General features: G+C 36.7%; 1 protein-coding gene and 1 pseudogene across 1 annotated transcript; one reads left to right on the top strand and one right to left on the bottom strand.

Annotated features, from left to right (window-relative positions):
* Positions 1-7,273: 7,273 nt before the first annotated feature.
* LOC148690863 (uncharacterized) lies at positions 7,274-7,900 on the bottom strand (annotated as a pseudogene).
* Positions 7,901-13,539: 5,639 nt separating this feature from the next.
* LOC137732153 (uncharacterized) lies at positions 13,540-15,589 on the top strand. The gene is made up of 3 exons (XM_068471457.2): positions 13,540-14,191; positions 14,274-14,349; positions 15,070-15,589. The coding sequence occupies exons 1-3, from the start codon at positions 14,189-14,191 to the stop codon at positions 15,447-15,449; spliced, it is 459 nt and encodes a 152-aa protein (XP_068327558.1). The 5' UTR covers positions 13,540-14,188; the 3' UTR covers positions 15,450-15,589.
* The last annotated feature ends 940 nt before the right edge of the window (positions 15,590-16,529 follow it).

The following is a 16,529-nucleotide window of genomic DNA, read 5'->3' on the forward strand; positions in this document are numbered from 1 at the left end:
TTAGCATTAGTACCAATTCCAATAGCAAATGCTAGTAAACTTTTCATTTCAATTTTCGAACTTCTTATCATGTTACCTGTACTTCACTAACAAGCTAAACTAAGATTTTAGATGAAATTGTTGATGTTGTCCCTCAACTTTAACTGAATTAGAGTAATGGTCCATCAACTAAAAATTCGTGAACATTGGTCTCTTTACACATCAAAACGTGCAGCTATGGTTCTTTTCATCAATTTCATTAGAACTTACGTTAAAATGAGTCACGTGCCACGTAAGGCTAAATCAAGGGGCAAATATGAAAAACCAAATGAGAAAATTGTAGCAATAGTCCCTTAAGTTTAACCCAATTAGAGCAATGGTCCTAACCCAATTGTAGAAATGGTCCTTCCATCATGACTCATTTTGATGGAAGTTCTGAAGAAGTTGACAAAAACAATCATAGCTGCACGTTTTGATGAGTTAATGAAATAATGGTCATGAATTTTTCGTTGAGAGACCAACGCTGCAATTTGGTTAAAGTTGGAAATTACTATAATTTTCTCAAGATTTTAATTATATCCACTAATTTTCTTCCTTTATTAGTATAATTAAAATTTAGCATGTGAACCAAAAACTTAGTAAATTTTTAGTTTTGCGTGCTAGTGGAATATAAATAGTGTGAGTATAAGTGAGAATGTCAAAATGAGAAGGTAAGTGAGAATGTTATTAGCACTTCTCGATCCCAAGTTAACTTGACACAGTTATGTATAGACATATACTCCACATTGTAATAAGTAAAAGGAGTTGTCTTAATAAGTGTATTGGATTGTGTTTCCAGCACACTGAAATGTTTCTTGAGTGTTGGGCACAATGCGAATTTCAAGAGAACAAAAAGGGGTTGACTTGTTAAGCTTAGGAAAAAAAATCAAAAAATATTTTAACTTAAACTGTTTAGCATAATTGAAAGTAGTAGATAGCCAAATTAACCTGTTTAGAATTTGAATTATTTAACTAGCTACAATAACACTAATATTGTTGGAGATCCTCTAAATCTTGAATTATGAAACTAGCTTTGCTAATGCCGACTCCAACAACATCAAGCCAAGTAACCAACCAACATGAAAAAGATATATGAGTGAGGCCAGTACATTTACACTTTAATTTTCCTTCAAAATTTTCGCACTCCGTTGCTTTTGAAGCCACATACATGTTTCGTTATGGAGTCTTTTTCACGATTGCAGACGGCAGGCAAAAGATTTGCTAGGCACTTAATTATATAATTAGTAGCACAATACCAATTAAGAAATATAAACTGGCATAGAACTATTGTTCTTTCCAATATCTATTCATGTGCTGCACATACATAAGAGTTGACAGCTAGCTTCCAATTATATGTGATGAAAAATCATTTTCTTTGAGTTTTAACGAAAAGTTAGCGGTATTGTTCACTTTAACGAAAAATCATATTTTTACATTAAAAAGTCAATCCTGATATTATTTACTTTACATTTTATTTTATCTTTATTGTTAAAACTTAAAGTTTTCAAATTTTTTTATTACTACGATTGAGATATACAAATTAATAAACAAATAATATTAAAAGTGAGTTCAAACTTCAAAAACATCGCTGCTGCTGCATGCCAATCATTGCACACTGTTACGTTGTATTATGGAAATTTTAGTAGAAAGCATTTTTGCACATCATCATTTGGTGTGATGTATGTTTACCATCTTATTTATTATCGTTAGATAAGTTTGAATTTCGAGATTCGTGTAGTGGATAAACACAAATCTCAAAATTCAAACACATCTAACGATGATAAATAAAATGATGACCATACACCACACTAAATAACGGTGAGCAAAAATACACTCAATTTTAGTATACTATTTGTTCTGTCTAATAGTTTCATATATATGTGTGTGTACATATATATATATATATATATATATTTTTTTTTTTTTTTTGCACGGAAATAAGAAAGAAAGAAGCGTATAGTGAATCATTGTGTGAGTTCCAAAGGAAAAAGGGTAGGCAAGAAAGGTGGTAGTCTGGTTGAGATAAAACTGGTGTCTCCATGAAGTTCTTTATGATTACAGAAGGTAATGGCTTCCTTATATTTGACTAGAAAAACACATATAAAGTGGCCCATTGTTGTATATTTTCAAAAGAAGCAGGTATCTTTTAAACTACTAGCCTACTACCGCAGTGACATGGTACTAGCCTATTAGGTGCAACAAATATGGATACGACATATCCATAATTCAATAAATAATTTTAAACTTAACCGTTCTTTTGGGTTCCACCAATAGGATTGTTCTATTGGCCATCTAGTTACAAAGAAATTTTTAAATCTAAGGATTGAGAGAATATGAATTCTTGACACCGAGTAATAACCAAGAGAACAAAAATATAATGCCAATATTATAAGATCATATAATCCACTAATGGTAAATATTTAGCTTTTTAGGTGGTCACGGTTTTTAATTTTTTTACTTTTTTTTATCTTAACTAGTTACTGTAATAATATAATTCCTCGATCTCCCATTTTGTAAAACTTTCAGTTATAATGCTATCAAATAAGGTGGGCAACTTTCCGAGCAACCCGAATAACCTGAACATTGCATGTGTCAATTGGTAGGATTCGAGTTTTTTCAAGATTCTATTTGAGTAGCCGAAATTTCGCTTCAGTGTCAAATTCCATATGTTTGACTCATGGAAGTAAACTACAATCGAGTATTTTTATTTGTGTTGTATCCTTATTGGCCATCACCAAACATCTTCCTCCCACCCATACAGTGGTGGACGCCCGCGGGGGGTGGGGGAGGGGGGTGTTTGGGGAAGGAGGTGCTGATCCTCCGAACTTCGGTAAATATTCATGGATACCATAGATGCTGCTTTTTTGAAGATTAGAGTTGAATTCATACATGCCCTCCAACGGTTTGATAAAATATCTGAAAGAAGAGTAAATAAAATGGTGATCTCAGTGACTAACAAAGCATCATCATTCTTGGACAAACATATTAATGTAATGCAATGATATCAAACATTGTTAGTGTGTTTTTTTGTTAAGCATTCATATGGGAGCAGTCTTGGAACATGTTAGTTACCCTCGCAAATGAGGCATTAACAAGAGTACAGTATGCCTTTTCAAATGACTTGCTTACCAAAACTTAATGAAATGACGATATGCATGCTATTTTTGGTAAAAAAAAAAATTTGCGCACACTATTCTTACTGACTCCCTAACATTATTTCTTGGATCTACCACTGCTCCCATAAACAATTCGATTACCTTCTTCAATTATTTAAAATTTGAAGTAAAAAGGAGAAATAATTATTTGTGAAAATAAAAAGGGTGTAGATTGTCCCAAATTTGAATGCATGGGCCCATATCTTGAAATATTTGAAGCGCTTTTGTCATTCCTTGGAAGTTCTGAAACTGTCTCAGTTTTGGCATTTAGGGCACACGGGGTCTTTCTGGACCAGGGCTCTTCTGGACTACTGCTGCTGGAAAAGTCTGGTTGAACCTGCAATTACCATAGAGTGCATGCATTTTCTATCTAATGGACGTATTAATTATAGAAGTTTGACCCAAAGAAAAGCTCATTTACCTACACTGATTGTCTGTTTCACAGTTTCACTCATTATCTTGAGGAAATTAAAAGTGGATTAAATATTCCAACCTTACTGTGGCATGCGTTACCTCTATCATAAAAAAGATAGGAGGAAGATCCAGTATTTTCCATAATTTCCTGAAGTATCTTCCTCCCAGGCCTTAAATGAAAATTTCAGTTCCTCCTAATGATTATTTTATTCTAGGAAAACAAAAACTTGAAGCACAGGCAATCGATGATACGAGAAGATGTGCACGAGAAGCTTTAGGTACAAGAATTTGCTAAGATTATTAGTCGACTCGTGTGTGCAACTAACCCTAATATTGTCCTTTTAAGTGATATTTTTTTCTATTTAGAATTACTAAAATCATGTGATCAGCTACGTACTAATATTGCATACCCTATCTGCACCTAAGAGGATCGGGTAAGAGAATAGGACGTAGGGGCCAACAGAGAATGTAGATTTAACTTTGAATTAATGATACGCAGCCGACCATGTGAAATGCATTGCGTATATTCTGGCACATAGAGAGATTAAAGTTAGAGTACCAGCCCCATAATTTAGGCTTCAGAAAACAGAAAAGTAAGATATGATGGCACATAAAGCCATGTTTAGATCATTTCAGGTGCCCTCCTCTTGCCCCCCACCCCCCCTCTCTCTATCATTTTCCAACCTCGTGAGCTTTTGTTTTTCCCAGTCTGGAGGTTAGGTTACACAAACCAATGGGGCTTAAAGTGCATGTAAACCTCTCTTTAGTCTTTATGCATAACCATCATAACCCTTCAAAACAAAGACTCCTCATTCCCGCGAACGGGTCATACAAACTTTTACACGTGTCAGACCAAAATCGAGAATAAATTATGACACGGCATATAAACAATTTACTTTTACCATAACATCTGAATTTGTTATTCATACTGTCAATCGCATAGCGTAAACTCGTTCTCCATCCTATCATACCTCATAACACGTAGATTAAGTATTGTGTGAATTAGTGTTCCAATACCATACAATAACTACGAGAAAAGTTGGTGTAGAATTTGATCAGCGGGTAAGGTGCAAGGAAGGTATATTCTTATAGGCCCAGAAATTTTCCAAATAGATGATAAGAGAAGACTAGTCAGCCCAGATGATAGAAATTGCTCACATAAAAGAGTGAATTGCCAGTAAAAGCAACTACGCATAGGGACCATTGGGACCCCTCAGAGTATCCAATTGAGAACCCTCAGGGAGCGTTTGTTTGCCCTCACTAAGTTGGACTGGACTGGACTGGACTAGCTATTAGTCCAATATTGTGTTTGTTCCATGCTGGGACTAACATTAATGAGACTAAAGGGGACTAGCATGGACAAAACCCTTCACTAAGAGGTCTTAGCGAGACCCCCCAATAACCATGGGACTAGCTAAGACTATCCTCTCTTTCTCGTCCTCGTCATGCTCAACGACCACTCCCGACAGACTCCTCATCATCTCCGGTCACCTAGATCAATCATTAACTTTCCGACTCTCTTTTAGATCCATTTCACAACCAACTTTCATATAAAATATACCAAATTGAAGCTGGGAGTGACAAAATTACGATTTTACCTGAATTGAGGCCAAAATGTGGTCGAATGTGGCCGGAAAATGGCCTGGAAGTCTCGGCCTGTTTGGGCTTCTTCAAATCCATGACAGATTCGAGCATTCAAAGCTAAGATCTCGATCTAGGGATGGTGATGAATTTTTTGGCGGTGCTAACTTCATCCAATTTAACGAGGGTTGGTCGGAAAACACATCGGGAAACCTGCAACTCGTCAGGAAAATTGGAGCCATGAGGTTCCATTCGAACAACGCATTGCTAGAGAGGGAGGGAGGACAGAGAAATAGAGATTGGAATCAATAAGGAGTTTGACCAGGAATGAGAAAGAGACATGAATTGAGAGGTCTAAGAGGAAAAAAAGAGGGAGAGGGTGGGACGATGAGAGAAGAGGAAAAGAGTGGGACGGAAATGGTAGGAAAAGATGAAGAAAAAGATAAGATCATAATAAAATATTAATAATTTATATATTAAATAATATAATATTAGAATTTTTTATTATCCAGCTTCTTAGTCCAATACTGCACCAAACGCTTCACTAAGTTAGTCCAATTTAGTCTAGTCTAAGCCAGTCCAGCTTAGTCCTTGAAGCTAATCCAGTCCGAGATAGTCCGGCGCAACAAACACCCCCTCAAATGATTGATTGTCCCAGTTCCAGACCCCTTCCGCACCTTCATCCTCAGTTCATTGAATAAAAATTCATAAAGATTTTTTAGCTTCATTATTGCAATGCCTAGTATTATTTGGGGTTGAAGGGGAAGACCCAACAAACAAATTGACAACCCGAAAAGATTATCGCCAATTAAGAATCTCCAACCTCGAAAATTCAAGATTAAGATTTAACGACAAAAATCTCAAAATATAAGATCCCACAAAACATACTAAAAAAAATCTCCATCTTTGTTACATTAGGGTTTGAAATTTGAATGCATTAATTCTGCATGTGGGTTTGTGGTCTCAAAGTATGAGAGTGGACCACTATAATTGGCAAGTGTGATAGCTTCATTGACATTTGACATTCCATGCATGCAAGATGTACCAAGAGACAAAAAAAAGAACCATCGTGTAACTGGCCTACCATTGCTTCATACGGGAAACGATCCAATTATTTTTATTGAACATATTTTCTGACTCCATTTTTGCGGATGCATTAGGAAATAGAAGAGCTGATTACATTATTGTTAATCATCTCAAAAATCACGATCAATGACCAAACCAAAGCATCAGCTAACTCTTTATTGTTTTGATAGAATTAATTATCTTCAACACTTGCTTGTTAATAATAACTTTCTATCTTATTGTACTTTTGATGGTTGCGTTACAGTATTTCTGACTTGATTAATACAATAATTAAGTAATGCATTAAACAAACTGCAGTCTCGTTGGGATAATCTTGAAAATTCATTCGAGAATAATAGATTTAATGGATGGAGTTGACCTGAAGAAGAGTGAAGAGAAGATGAATGGTGCATCTGGTGCAGAACTGAAGGTACTTTTCTTTTTATCTGAGGGGTGTATCACTACGAGAAGTTTTGTCTGCTGTATCAAATCTTTTATGCTCTTTTTTTCCCCATAGTGCAGGCCGTTTGCACAGAAGCTGGCATGTTTGCTTTGAGGGAGAGACGGGTTCATGTAACGAAGGAAGATTTTGAGATTGCAGTTGGCAAGGTAATGATGGAGGTAACCAAGAAGAACATGTCGTCGTGCAAGATGTACAAGTAAAGTATGTTATCATGGTGTTTATTGAGCCAATGCAAGGCGTGTCTTTAACGTTTAGAAATTAGAACGCCAGTGAATATTATGAGGATACTTGCAGGCATGCAATACTAGTACAAAAAACACTTTGCGCGATGGAGGTCATTCATCGCGCAAAGTCAAAAAAACGTCGCGCAAAAATTAGCACAACGAACCTTCATCACGCATAAGTCGTCGTGCCAAGGCAGTGATAGTAGGGTTTGCGCGACGAAGAAGTGACCTATGTCGCACTAAGTGGTTTTATGCGACGTAGATCACTTCTTCGTCGCAGAAACCCTTTTTTTTTTGGCAATTTTTATTTATTTAATTTTTTATAAATATTGTAATTAAATTCTAAACAATAATTAATAAACCAAGAAAAAGTATTTAATTATAAAATATATGAAAATGTACACACAATATGTCTGAACAAAAAAGAAAAAACTACAAGTCTTCTAAGTTTAATACATCATGCTACTAGGTATCAGCTAGGCAAAGTGGCTGGCAAGTCGAAGGCGGAGCAAGATCAGGTGCTATCATCGGGATTTGAAGGCCGAACATCTTTAAGACCTGTACAATCACACTCATCTTCTCGTTCTGGGCCCTTATCTGCTCATCATAGGCACTCAGCTGCTCACCCTGGGCCCTCATCTGCTCGCCCTGGGCTGCAAGCTGACCTTTTAGAGTTGTCACTTCCTCCTTCAGGGCATTGACCTCTCATGTGGATGATCTGGAAGATGAGGCACCCGTCTCACGAACCCCTACCTTCCCCATACATCGAACAACCTTGCCATGACACCGAACTTCTGATCCAGGACCTAAATCACGATCCGAAGACTTGCATCCTCGGGTACAGTGACGTCCTCAATCGGGGTCTCCGGGAGAAGCTGCGATGTTGCTTCTTGGAGAACAACAATGCCCTTATCCACCATAGAACAAAGAACAAGCAATGGCTGAATACATCGCAAAGGTGAAGCAGCTGCAACAACAAGAAGTAGGGGTGGGCATAAAAACCGCCAAACCGCAAAACCGCATCGAACCGTAAGAAAAAAAACCGAAAAAAACCGTGTTGACCGGAAAAGTCAACTTTGAGTGAAAAACTGAACCGAACCGTTCAAACCGGTTCCGGTTCCGGTTTCGAAGGACCAAGAACCGTTCGAACCGAACCGAACCGTTTTATTAATAATAAATAAATAAATTATATATACACACACATGTTGTGGTATAATAGGTTGAAAAAATTGGTTTCACTAAATTGCAAAGCAGAGGATCCTATCCCAATTAGGGTTCATTTTCACTTACACACACACGGAGACACCTAACACCTTCATCACGGCTTCACCTTCACGCACGCCGCTCATTTCTGCCTGCCAAACCCTCGCTTTCTGCAGCTTCGACCTCTCTCCTCGCCCTCGGGTACTCCCTACCTTTTTTTGTTATTGTTTCAGCCATTGTTCAAAGTTTCAATTTTTGAATTTTGGGTTTTGGAATAGCTCATTAAATTGAATTCTTGATTAACTTGAATTTCAGGTTCCACAAACATTGTTGTCATTAAGTCAGAGGATGAATACAGCAGCGCAATCAGCAAAGCTAAAGGTAATTTTTCTGGGTTTTTCGAATTGTTTTGTTGTAAGAAAACTTATCAAACATTTATGCAAGTAGCTTTTGAAAAACGTGGTAGTTGCATAATTCATTTGCACTTTATCTTTGGAGCTTACTACTGGACCAAATGATATACCATTTTGAGAATCAAAAACCAAAAAACTCTCCGCAATGTGGAACCTTCTGTGGTTTTTTGGTGTTATTGTTATGTGATGATGGTGTAGGTGGTCAACTGTGTTCCTCCTACATTTATGTCAATTTTGTCTCTTTTTTACGGTTATGGCACTTAATTATGCATTTACTAGCTACTTGATTGTCTGTTAAAAAAAAATTTTGCAAAAAAAAATTTGGCTGGAGTTCTAAGCTAGAAATCTTGTCTTATGATTTATTAAGTTTCTGCATTAAGTAATAGCTGCCGACATGGTGGTTGTTCAGGAGGTCTACTTTGAAATCTACTTTTAACCAGACTTTTTTCAATTATCCTCTGACTGCTATTTCAAGCCGTGATTACAGTTACAATGATTTTGGATTTTGTAGTAGGAGCAGTCGTGGAGGGAACAGAAATGGTCGTGGCAAACCACGTGGGAGTGGCAACGGCAGTGGTCGTGGACGCGGGCGTGGTCGTGGTGGAGAAGGGAGGAAGAAGCCTGTGGAGAAGTCGGTTGATGAACTCGACAAGGAACTCGATAGCTATCACGCAGATAACATGCAGGGTTAGTTCAAAACTGGAGCTGTGGAACTTTGCTTGCTGGTATCAGTCAGTGTTTGAGCTATGGTAGCTGTACAAAATATGACGGTTGTGATTTTCGGGATATAGACTAATTTCTGCTTGGATGTTAATGTGGATCAAACTAGATGTGGTTCAAATAATTTATTATTAGGAACCGTAAACCGGCAAGAACCGGATCGGAACCGGTGTAGACCGAACCGTAAAGTTCTAGTAATAAATTTAAGTGGAACCGCACCGAATCGAACCGTTAATATATTTCGGTTCCGGTTTCAGTTTAGGGGTGGAACCGCACCGAACCGCACCGTGCCCACCCCTAACAAGAAGTAGCCTCCACATAGATCATACAACATTAATGAAGTTCTATATCTATATCTTAAACATTTCCCAAGTGTTTCAAACTGTCAAGAAGAAAACACATACCAGAATGTAATAAACCAATAATTTTCAATTTCCACAGCTTCTGCTTTATAATTAAGTCATGATTTAAAGGTGTCAAAATGCTTGTGTAGTCATCCTCACAAGATTAAGGAATGGAATGCACAAGTATAAAAGTATTAAGCGAGAAAGTATATAACCTAACTAAATCAGGGCGGCTATGGAATTGTCTCAAAAATTGCAGCCCAGTATCAAAGTGAGAACAAACATCTAGTTTATTTTCATTACCAATGAACACACCATGTTTAATCAAGTGAAATGTTCATCTGACTGTAAATGTGGACAAGGAAATGCTCAACTGATAAAACAAAATGGAATTTAGGGTATGCCTATGTGTATCGAGCAGCTAAACATTTTCTATACATTTCCTCCAAGCATTTGAGTCAAATACTGTAAATTCTAACAAGAAAATGACACGCATAATATTGTATTTAGAAAGAAAAAAATTGAGGACATTCAAAGAAGAAAATAGTGAAGAAATAGAACCAAGTCCTTGAGCAATATGCTAACCTGGGTCAATACCTGTTGGCTGGCTGGGAATTGAAAATCTATACCGAAATTGCTTCAAACTACAAACAAGAAACAACGATGAAATTCTTAAACCTTGAAATTCAACCCATTTCCTAATAATTTATCCCAAATAAAAACCCTGATTCAATCCCCATTTCAACCATTCACAAATTTTTAAACCCTGAATACCATTCCATGCCGTAATAATTTATCCCAAATTAAAACCCTAAATTCTAAAATTCATCTCAATTCACAATCAAAATCCTTAATTTCACAATTTCATAATTTGTAATTAGACTTACTTTAAGTAGAGAGACGAGCATGACAAAGGGGTGATGGCTGAGAAAAAAATGGTGCAAACAAAAACATTTTAGTAGTGTGATGAGAAAAAAAATGGTGCAAACAAAAGCATCCAATCCCCTAATAGAATGACACCTTAATAGTTGGAACACACCTCACGACTAGCAAAATAGTCGAAAGATGATTTACCAATACCAGAAAAATATTATGCATAAGTACAAAATTCATAACCCGAACAATCACGAAACCTAGCATTGGATATGAGGCATGAGGATGGATTAGTCGGAGATAGAACGACGATTGGAATAAATATTTTCATCATAAAATTGAAATTCTAGAAAAACCCTTTCCAGTTACAATAGCAAAACTTCCAACTAAAACCCTAATCCTTCTTCTTCTTCTTCTCCTTCATTCCCCCCCTCCAGCAAAACCCTCCCAAATCCTACAAAACAATTTGAACCCCTAATTTGAATTGCATTGATACATTGCTTAAAATTCACAAATTTGCACAAACCCTTATTCTTCTTCTTCGTCTTCTTCTTGTTCCAACCACCCAAAGCTAGTTATCGCAACATATAAACCGCTGATACTCAAACAAGGGAAGAAAACGAAAAGGTTCCTTTTTATGCACTACAACACTAGATAGCTCCAATTACGTCCCAAAGACTGCGAAAGACATTCGGAGATATGGTGCTTATAAATGTTTTACTACATTCAGCCCCATACCAAACAATTATAGTGTTCAGCTCTAATGTCAATGTAACTTTTTTCATACAAGCATAAAACGTTTTACCAGCTGCTAACCAATTCTACACGCATACTTGTTGATGTTTTTGGGGCATCGTTCAAATTAATCTCAAACAATTTATCAAGGAACAAATAGCATAAAAATCCCCAAATTAACAATTCACAGAAATATTGTATTGTACGTACCATCTGAGATAACAACATTTCCTACAACACTGAAAGCCCCACTGCATTTAGAACATCAAAGACTCTAATTTGTTGCCTTTCCAAGCCCCAATTAAATTACACAAATGCAATTAACTTATTTTTAATTTGGATGTGGGAACATCTGAATGCAAAAACCTTTTGCAAGTAAAAGGCAAATGCTAGAATCTTAGTTCCCATCTTCTTATCAGCAACGTACAACACTAATTATGCTATCGAAACAAGTGAATCAGATACTCTAATTTGTTGCCTTTCCAATGACCCAATCGTTTAAAAACCAAAATCAACACAAAAAATTCAGAAATTATGTATTAAAAAAAAAAAAAAAAGGCTCAGAGTGTAAAGTCAGCATCAACAAGCACGAAAAGCAGAGCTCTCAAAACATCAAAACATCACAGGCCAATTTCAATAATGATACAATATCAAAACATCACATGCCAATTTCAAAACGATATGACAAAATCAAAGTGACACCATTAGGCAATTTCCAATAATTCACAGAAACCCTAGATAAAATATTCCCAATTTGCCATTGGGTTTTAGGGAAATGGAGAAAATCGATAGAAAGAATGAGAGAGATTGAGATTTACCGGCCGGCGCAGTCCTTGAGAAGCTGCTTAGCCTTTTCGCACTTCCTGACGAATTTCCAGGCTCTACCTCCTCAGTCTTGCACTGCGTCTTCACCACCTTCCTCGTCAAGAGGATGAGGAGGAAGGCTACGGAGTGAGATAGAGGGAAGAGAGACCGGAGGAAGGCTATGGAGTGAGAAAGAGGGCGAGATGAGCGAGAGGGAAGAGAGAGACTGAGTGAGATATGAGATCCTGCTGGTTATTAAACTTTTGTACTAAGTGAGGATATTTATAACTTATCATGGTTGATAATAGCCCTTAAGAGTAGTTGGCTATGTTTTATGGTTTTTGTGTTTGTTCTGTTTGGTTTGAAGTTTGCACTTTTTATGGACGTTCTAATAAAACCGTTATTGTTTTACCTAAAAAATATATTATAATTATATAACAAAAAATGCATTGCCAATCAATGGCTTTCGTTTATATTGTGTTGTGAAAATAATTTGAGAATGAGAAAGAGGGGCCTGCTATACTTGTGAATTCTTCTTGTCACATCTCGACCTAGGGTCCACCACATCCCGGGTCCGTTCCACCACTGTAGCATGATATTGTCTGCTTTGGGCCCTGAGCATGCCCTTACGGTTTTGTTTCTGGGAACTCACACGAGAACTTTCCAGTGGGTCACCTATCATGGAAGTGCTCTCGCACGCTACTCGCTTAACTTCGGAGTTCCTACGGAACCCGAAGCCAATGAACTCCCAAAAAGCCTCGTGCTAGGTAGAGATAAGAATATATATATATATATATATATATATATATATATATATATATATATATATATAAGGATCACTCCCCTGGACGATGTGGGATCTTACAATCCACCCCCCCTTAGGGGCCCGACGTCTTTGTCGGCACACCACGGCCAGGGTTAGGCTCTGATACCAAATTGTCACATCCACGCCTAGGGTCTACCACATCCCGGGCCCGCTCCACCACCGTAGCACGATATTGTCCGCTTTGGGCCCCGATCATGCCTTCACGGTTTTGTTTATGGGAACTTACACGAGAACTTCCCAGTGGGTTACCCATCATGGGAGTGCTCTCGCGCACTACTCACTTAACTTCAAAGTTCCTACGAAACCCGAAGCCAGTGAGCTCCCAAAAAGCCTCGTGCTAGGTAGAGATGAGAATATACATAGAAGGATCACTCCCCTGGGCGATGTGGGATCTTACACTCCTACTTAGACTTTACTTGCCCTCCAAGTAATACAAATCATAATGTAATTAGATCTCCCAAATTGTATTAGATTTCTATTTCTAGTTTACACACAATCACAATCACATTCTTATTATTATCATTTTTTAAACAAAAGATATTATCTAAGGGTTGACTTAGCCTCACAATGGGCTAGCAATAATGTCGTTTAAATTTGCCTTTGGCGAAAATTGAACCTAAGACCTCTCACTTACAAATGAAGATGAATATCATTAGACCGTAGTACGAAGTGTTACGAAGTGGCACAGTCACATTCTTATTACAATACTATTTACAATATGTACTTAATTATTATTATTTTTGGATAAGATGCGTTATTAATCAGCAAGAGATAGTACATATGATTGCAGAAGCCAGAAACCATCCATACACAAGTGAATATTATAAATCAAAGTTGCACTTAAGAAAAGAATTATCATCATGGAACATAAAATACAAAAAAATGCATTAGCATCAACATATGACACAGTTTTAAAGGAGGGTTAATGCTACAACCGTGTTAAGAAAAGTTAGAAATTGCATGGAATAAAACTTAAAACTAGTTGTTACGTTTTTTAAAAAATAAAAAAGAAAACTGGTTTTTTTTCTTTTAATTATTTTCCAACGATTTTCCAGCATTAATTATTAATTAAAGAGTGAAGATTTTTCGGTTTTTCAAAACGACAAGATAAAGAGTGGAGATTTTCGCCAAAACAAGAAATTGCATGGAATAAAAAAATAAATAATTGAGAGAATTTTGTCAACGAAAAAAAGGAAAGAGGGAATTGAACCGACTCCAACAAAAGATCGCTATAAATTGGGAGTGCATCCCACCCTCTTGTAAAATTCAAAATCTTCGTCTGCTAACTTTCTCGTTGGCGTCTTGCTTCTTATTCTCTCTCATATCTCACGACTCCCTACCTCGAACCTGATGGTAAGTTTCTCTCTGTCTCGCTCAGACGATAGATCAATTTCTTTCTGGCAAGATTGTTGATTACGAATTTTTGTTGTTGTAGGCTTCCGGCAAGCTTGTTGATTACGATCCATTACGCGCTGTGTATGTCAATTATCCACCACCACATGAAGAAACTGGTAAATTTCTGTTTCATGCTGTTATTTTTGGGAATATGTTTCTCTAAAGAATTTGATTGACTAGAATATTTAAATTGTGGTGTAGTACTTTTAGCAAACGAAAAGGGGCCAAAAAGATTTGTTTTGAAACTTATAAAAACTCGTATCCTCTTGTTGCCCTTAAAAACTACTTAGCCTATGTTCGATTGCTCCGGCCAATAGTGTAATTTTGGGTCCAAACACTTATATAACATGATGAAGCAATTTGGAGTTTGAATTAGAGTTTGTCAACGAACACCCTTCTTGATGTTAAATTAGGATTCGTCGACAAATACCGTGTCAATTTAGGGTTTCAATTAGGGCTTTTCGACAAACACCTTTCTCGATGTTGAATTGGTTTGTCGATGAACACCGTGTCAATTTAGGATTTCAATTAGGGTTTTTCGACGGACTCCCTTCTTGATGTTGAATTAGTGTTCTTGCATATATGACTGACAATATTTAGCAAAAGAAAAAAATAGTACATAAATATTTTTTATGATCTATAGGATTTGTTCCAATCTTACGAGAAAAACCAAGTAAATTGAAGGTTCTATGAAGGACACTTTATGCATATTACTCGTTTTTAACTAGTTGGAGTTTGAGATTTTTATCTGCCTCTTTCTATTCATATACATAGATTAATTTGATAATCTGTAAATTAATGATTTACACATAAATATATATGTACATATTGATCAGACTTGAGGAGGGAGGCTGCTGGTGATAATACTCATAGGAGAATTAGTGCTTCGCAGCATTTCACAACTGCCAAGAGGACTACAGAGTCAAATGATGAAGTGACTTATGTGGCTAGGAAAAAGGTGGTCTATCGTGACTATGGACCTCCTGGTGGCGGCGGTATTTGGTCCAGACGAAAGGAGCGAAAGGAGTATTTTGCAAAGCTTAGGGCTAAAGGATTGCTCGAAAATCTTGGGTTTAAAATTTGCGAGGAACCTTTTGCTGAGAAATATGAAGCCAAGTATACCGCTTGGTTGGAGTGTGCCAAGAAAATTGTCAACAAAAGTGGACGCCAAGAAACTTGTGGGATTTTGGAGACGTCGATCGAAAGCAGTTCTTGAGGAGGGAGGCTGCTAGATTACATTAATAATATAGTATCAAACCATACATTTTTATTAATTTGAACTGGAAGGCTTGATGTTTTGAGTTTGGTAGATTTTGAAGAATTAATGTTGTCAAGAATTTATGGTTAGTTGATATTTGTTGTGTTGGCAATGGCATGGAAAACAAGTTTGTTTTGACATTTTGGGATTTTATTGTTAGCTGAAAAAATGTGTCCCCAATCATGACCTATACACATTCTCACATCTTATAGCAATGCCGTTCACCTATGATCCTCATTTTGAGGACCTTGTGAAATTCTCCTTAATATAAGTCATCGGATTAATCTAACAGTAGATTAATTTATAAGCTTAAATCATTTATCTTATACCTAATCAAAACACTCATTTGCAAAAATATAAAATAAAATAAGAACTAGAAAAGCAAGCGGCGTTCAAGCCGTGTCTGGACTTCCAGCGGCAAAGCTTCTTTCATGCGCGAAAAACTTTTCATGCGACGAAATCAACTGCAACATCCCAAATTGAAGAATCAAGTTGAGAGGACGTTAAAGAAAGCATACAATTGCTCACTATTTCAGAACAATCTAAATTAATAGAAGCTGCAATTAACAATCAGGAAAGCCACAAGGAAAATTCCTTTGGAGAAGCTTGAAGAGAATTCAAATTTTCCGTTGACGGAGCAAAATATAAAGCATGTGCTGCTCTCCTTTTTCATACGCAAAAAAGTAAAAAAAAAGTTATGGGAGAGGGAGATGGAGAACCTTTCTTCAAAGAGTAAACCCCGGTGAAAGACGGTTGCCTCTCTGCTGACTGGAAGATTTCACGCGTGAAACTTTCTGCTTTTATTTTCTTTAATTTCTCTTTTTCCTTTTAATTAGTTGCGGGCTCTTGTTTTTTTATGTTTAAGTTATAACAGGGATAATTTTAGTTCTTAAGTTTATCTAGCACTAGCAGCATTGCATCTTATATTACTCATTCCGTAACTTTTTTCAACGGTTCGAAACTTCTATTCTTTCCTCTAAGATCGTCTTACCCAAATCTAAAGTCATATGGTAATTGAATTAGATGATAATCATTTTA

Source organism: Pyrus communis, chromosome 15, assembly GCF_041283825.1.
Source record: "Pyrus communis isolate YQ-2024b chromosome 15, ASM4128382v1, whole genome shotgun sequence".
Classification (NCBI taxonomy): domain Eukaryota; kingdom Viridiplantae; phylum Streptophyta; class Magnoliopsida; order Rosales; family Rosaceae; genus Pyrus; species Pyrus communis.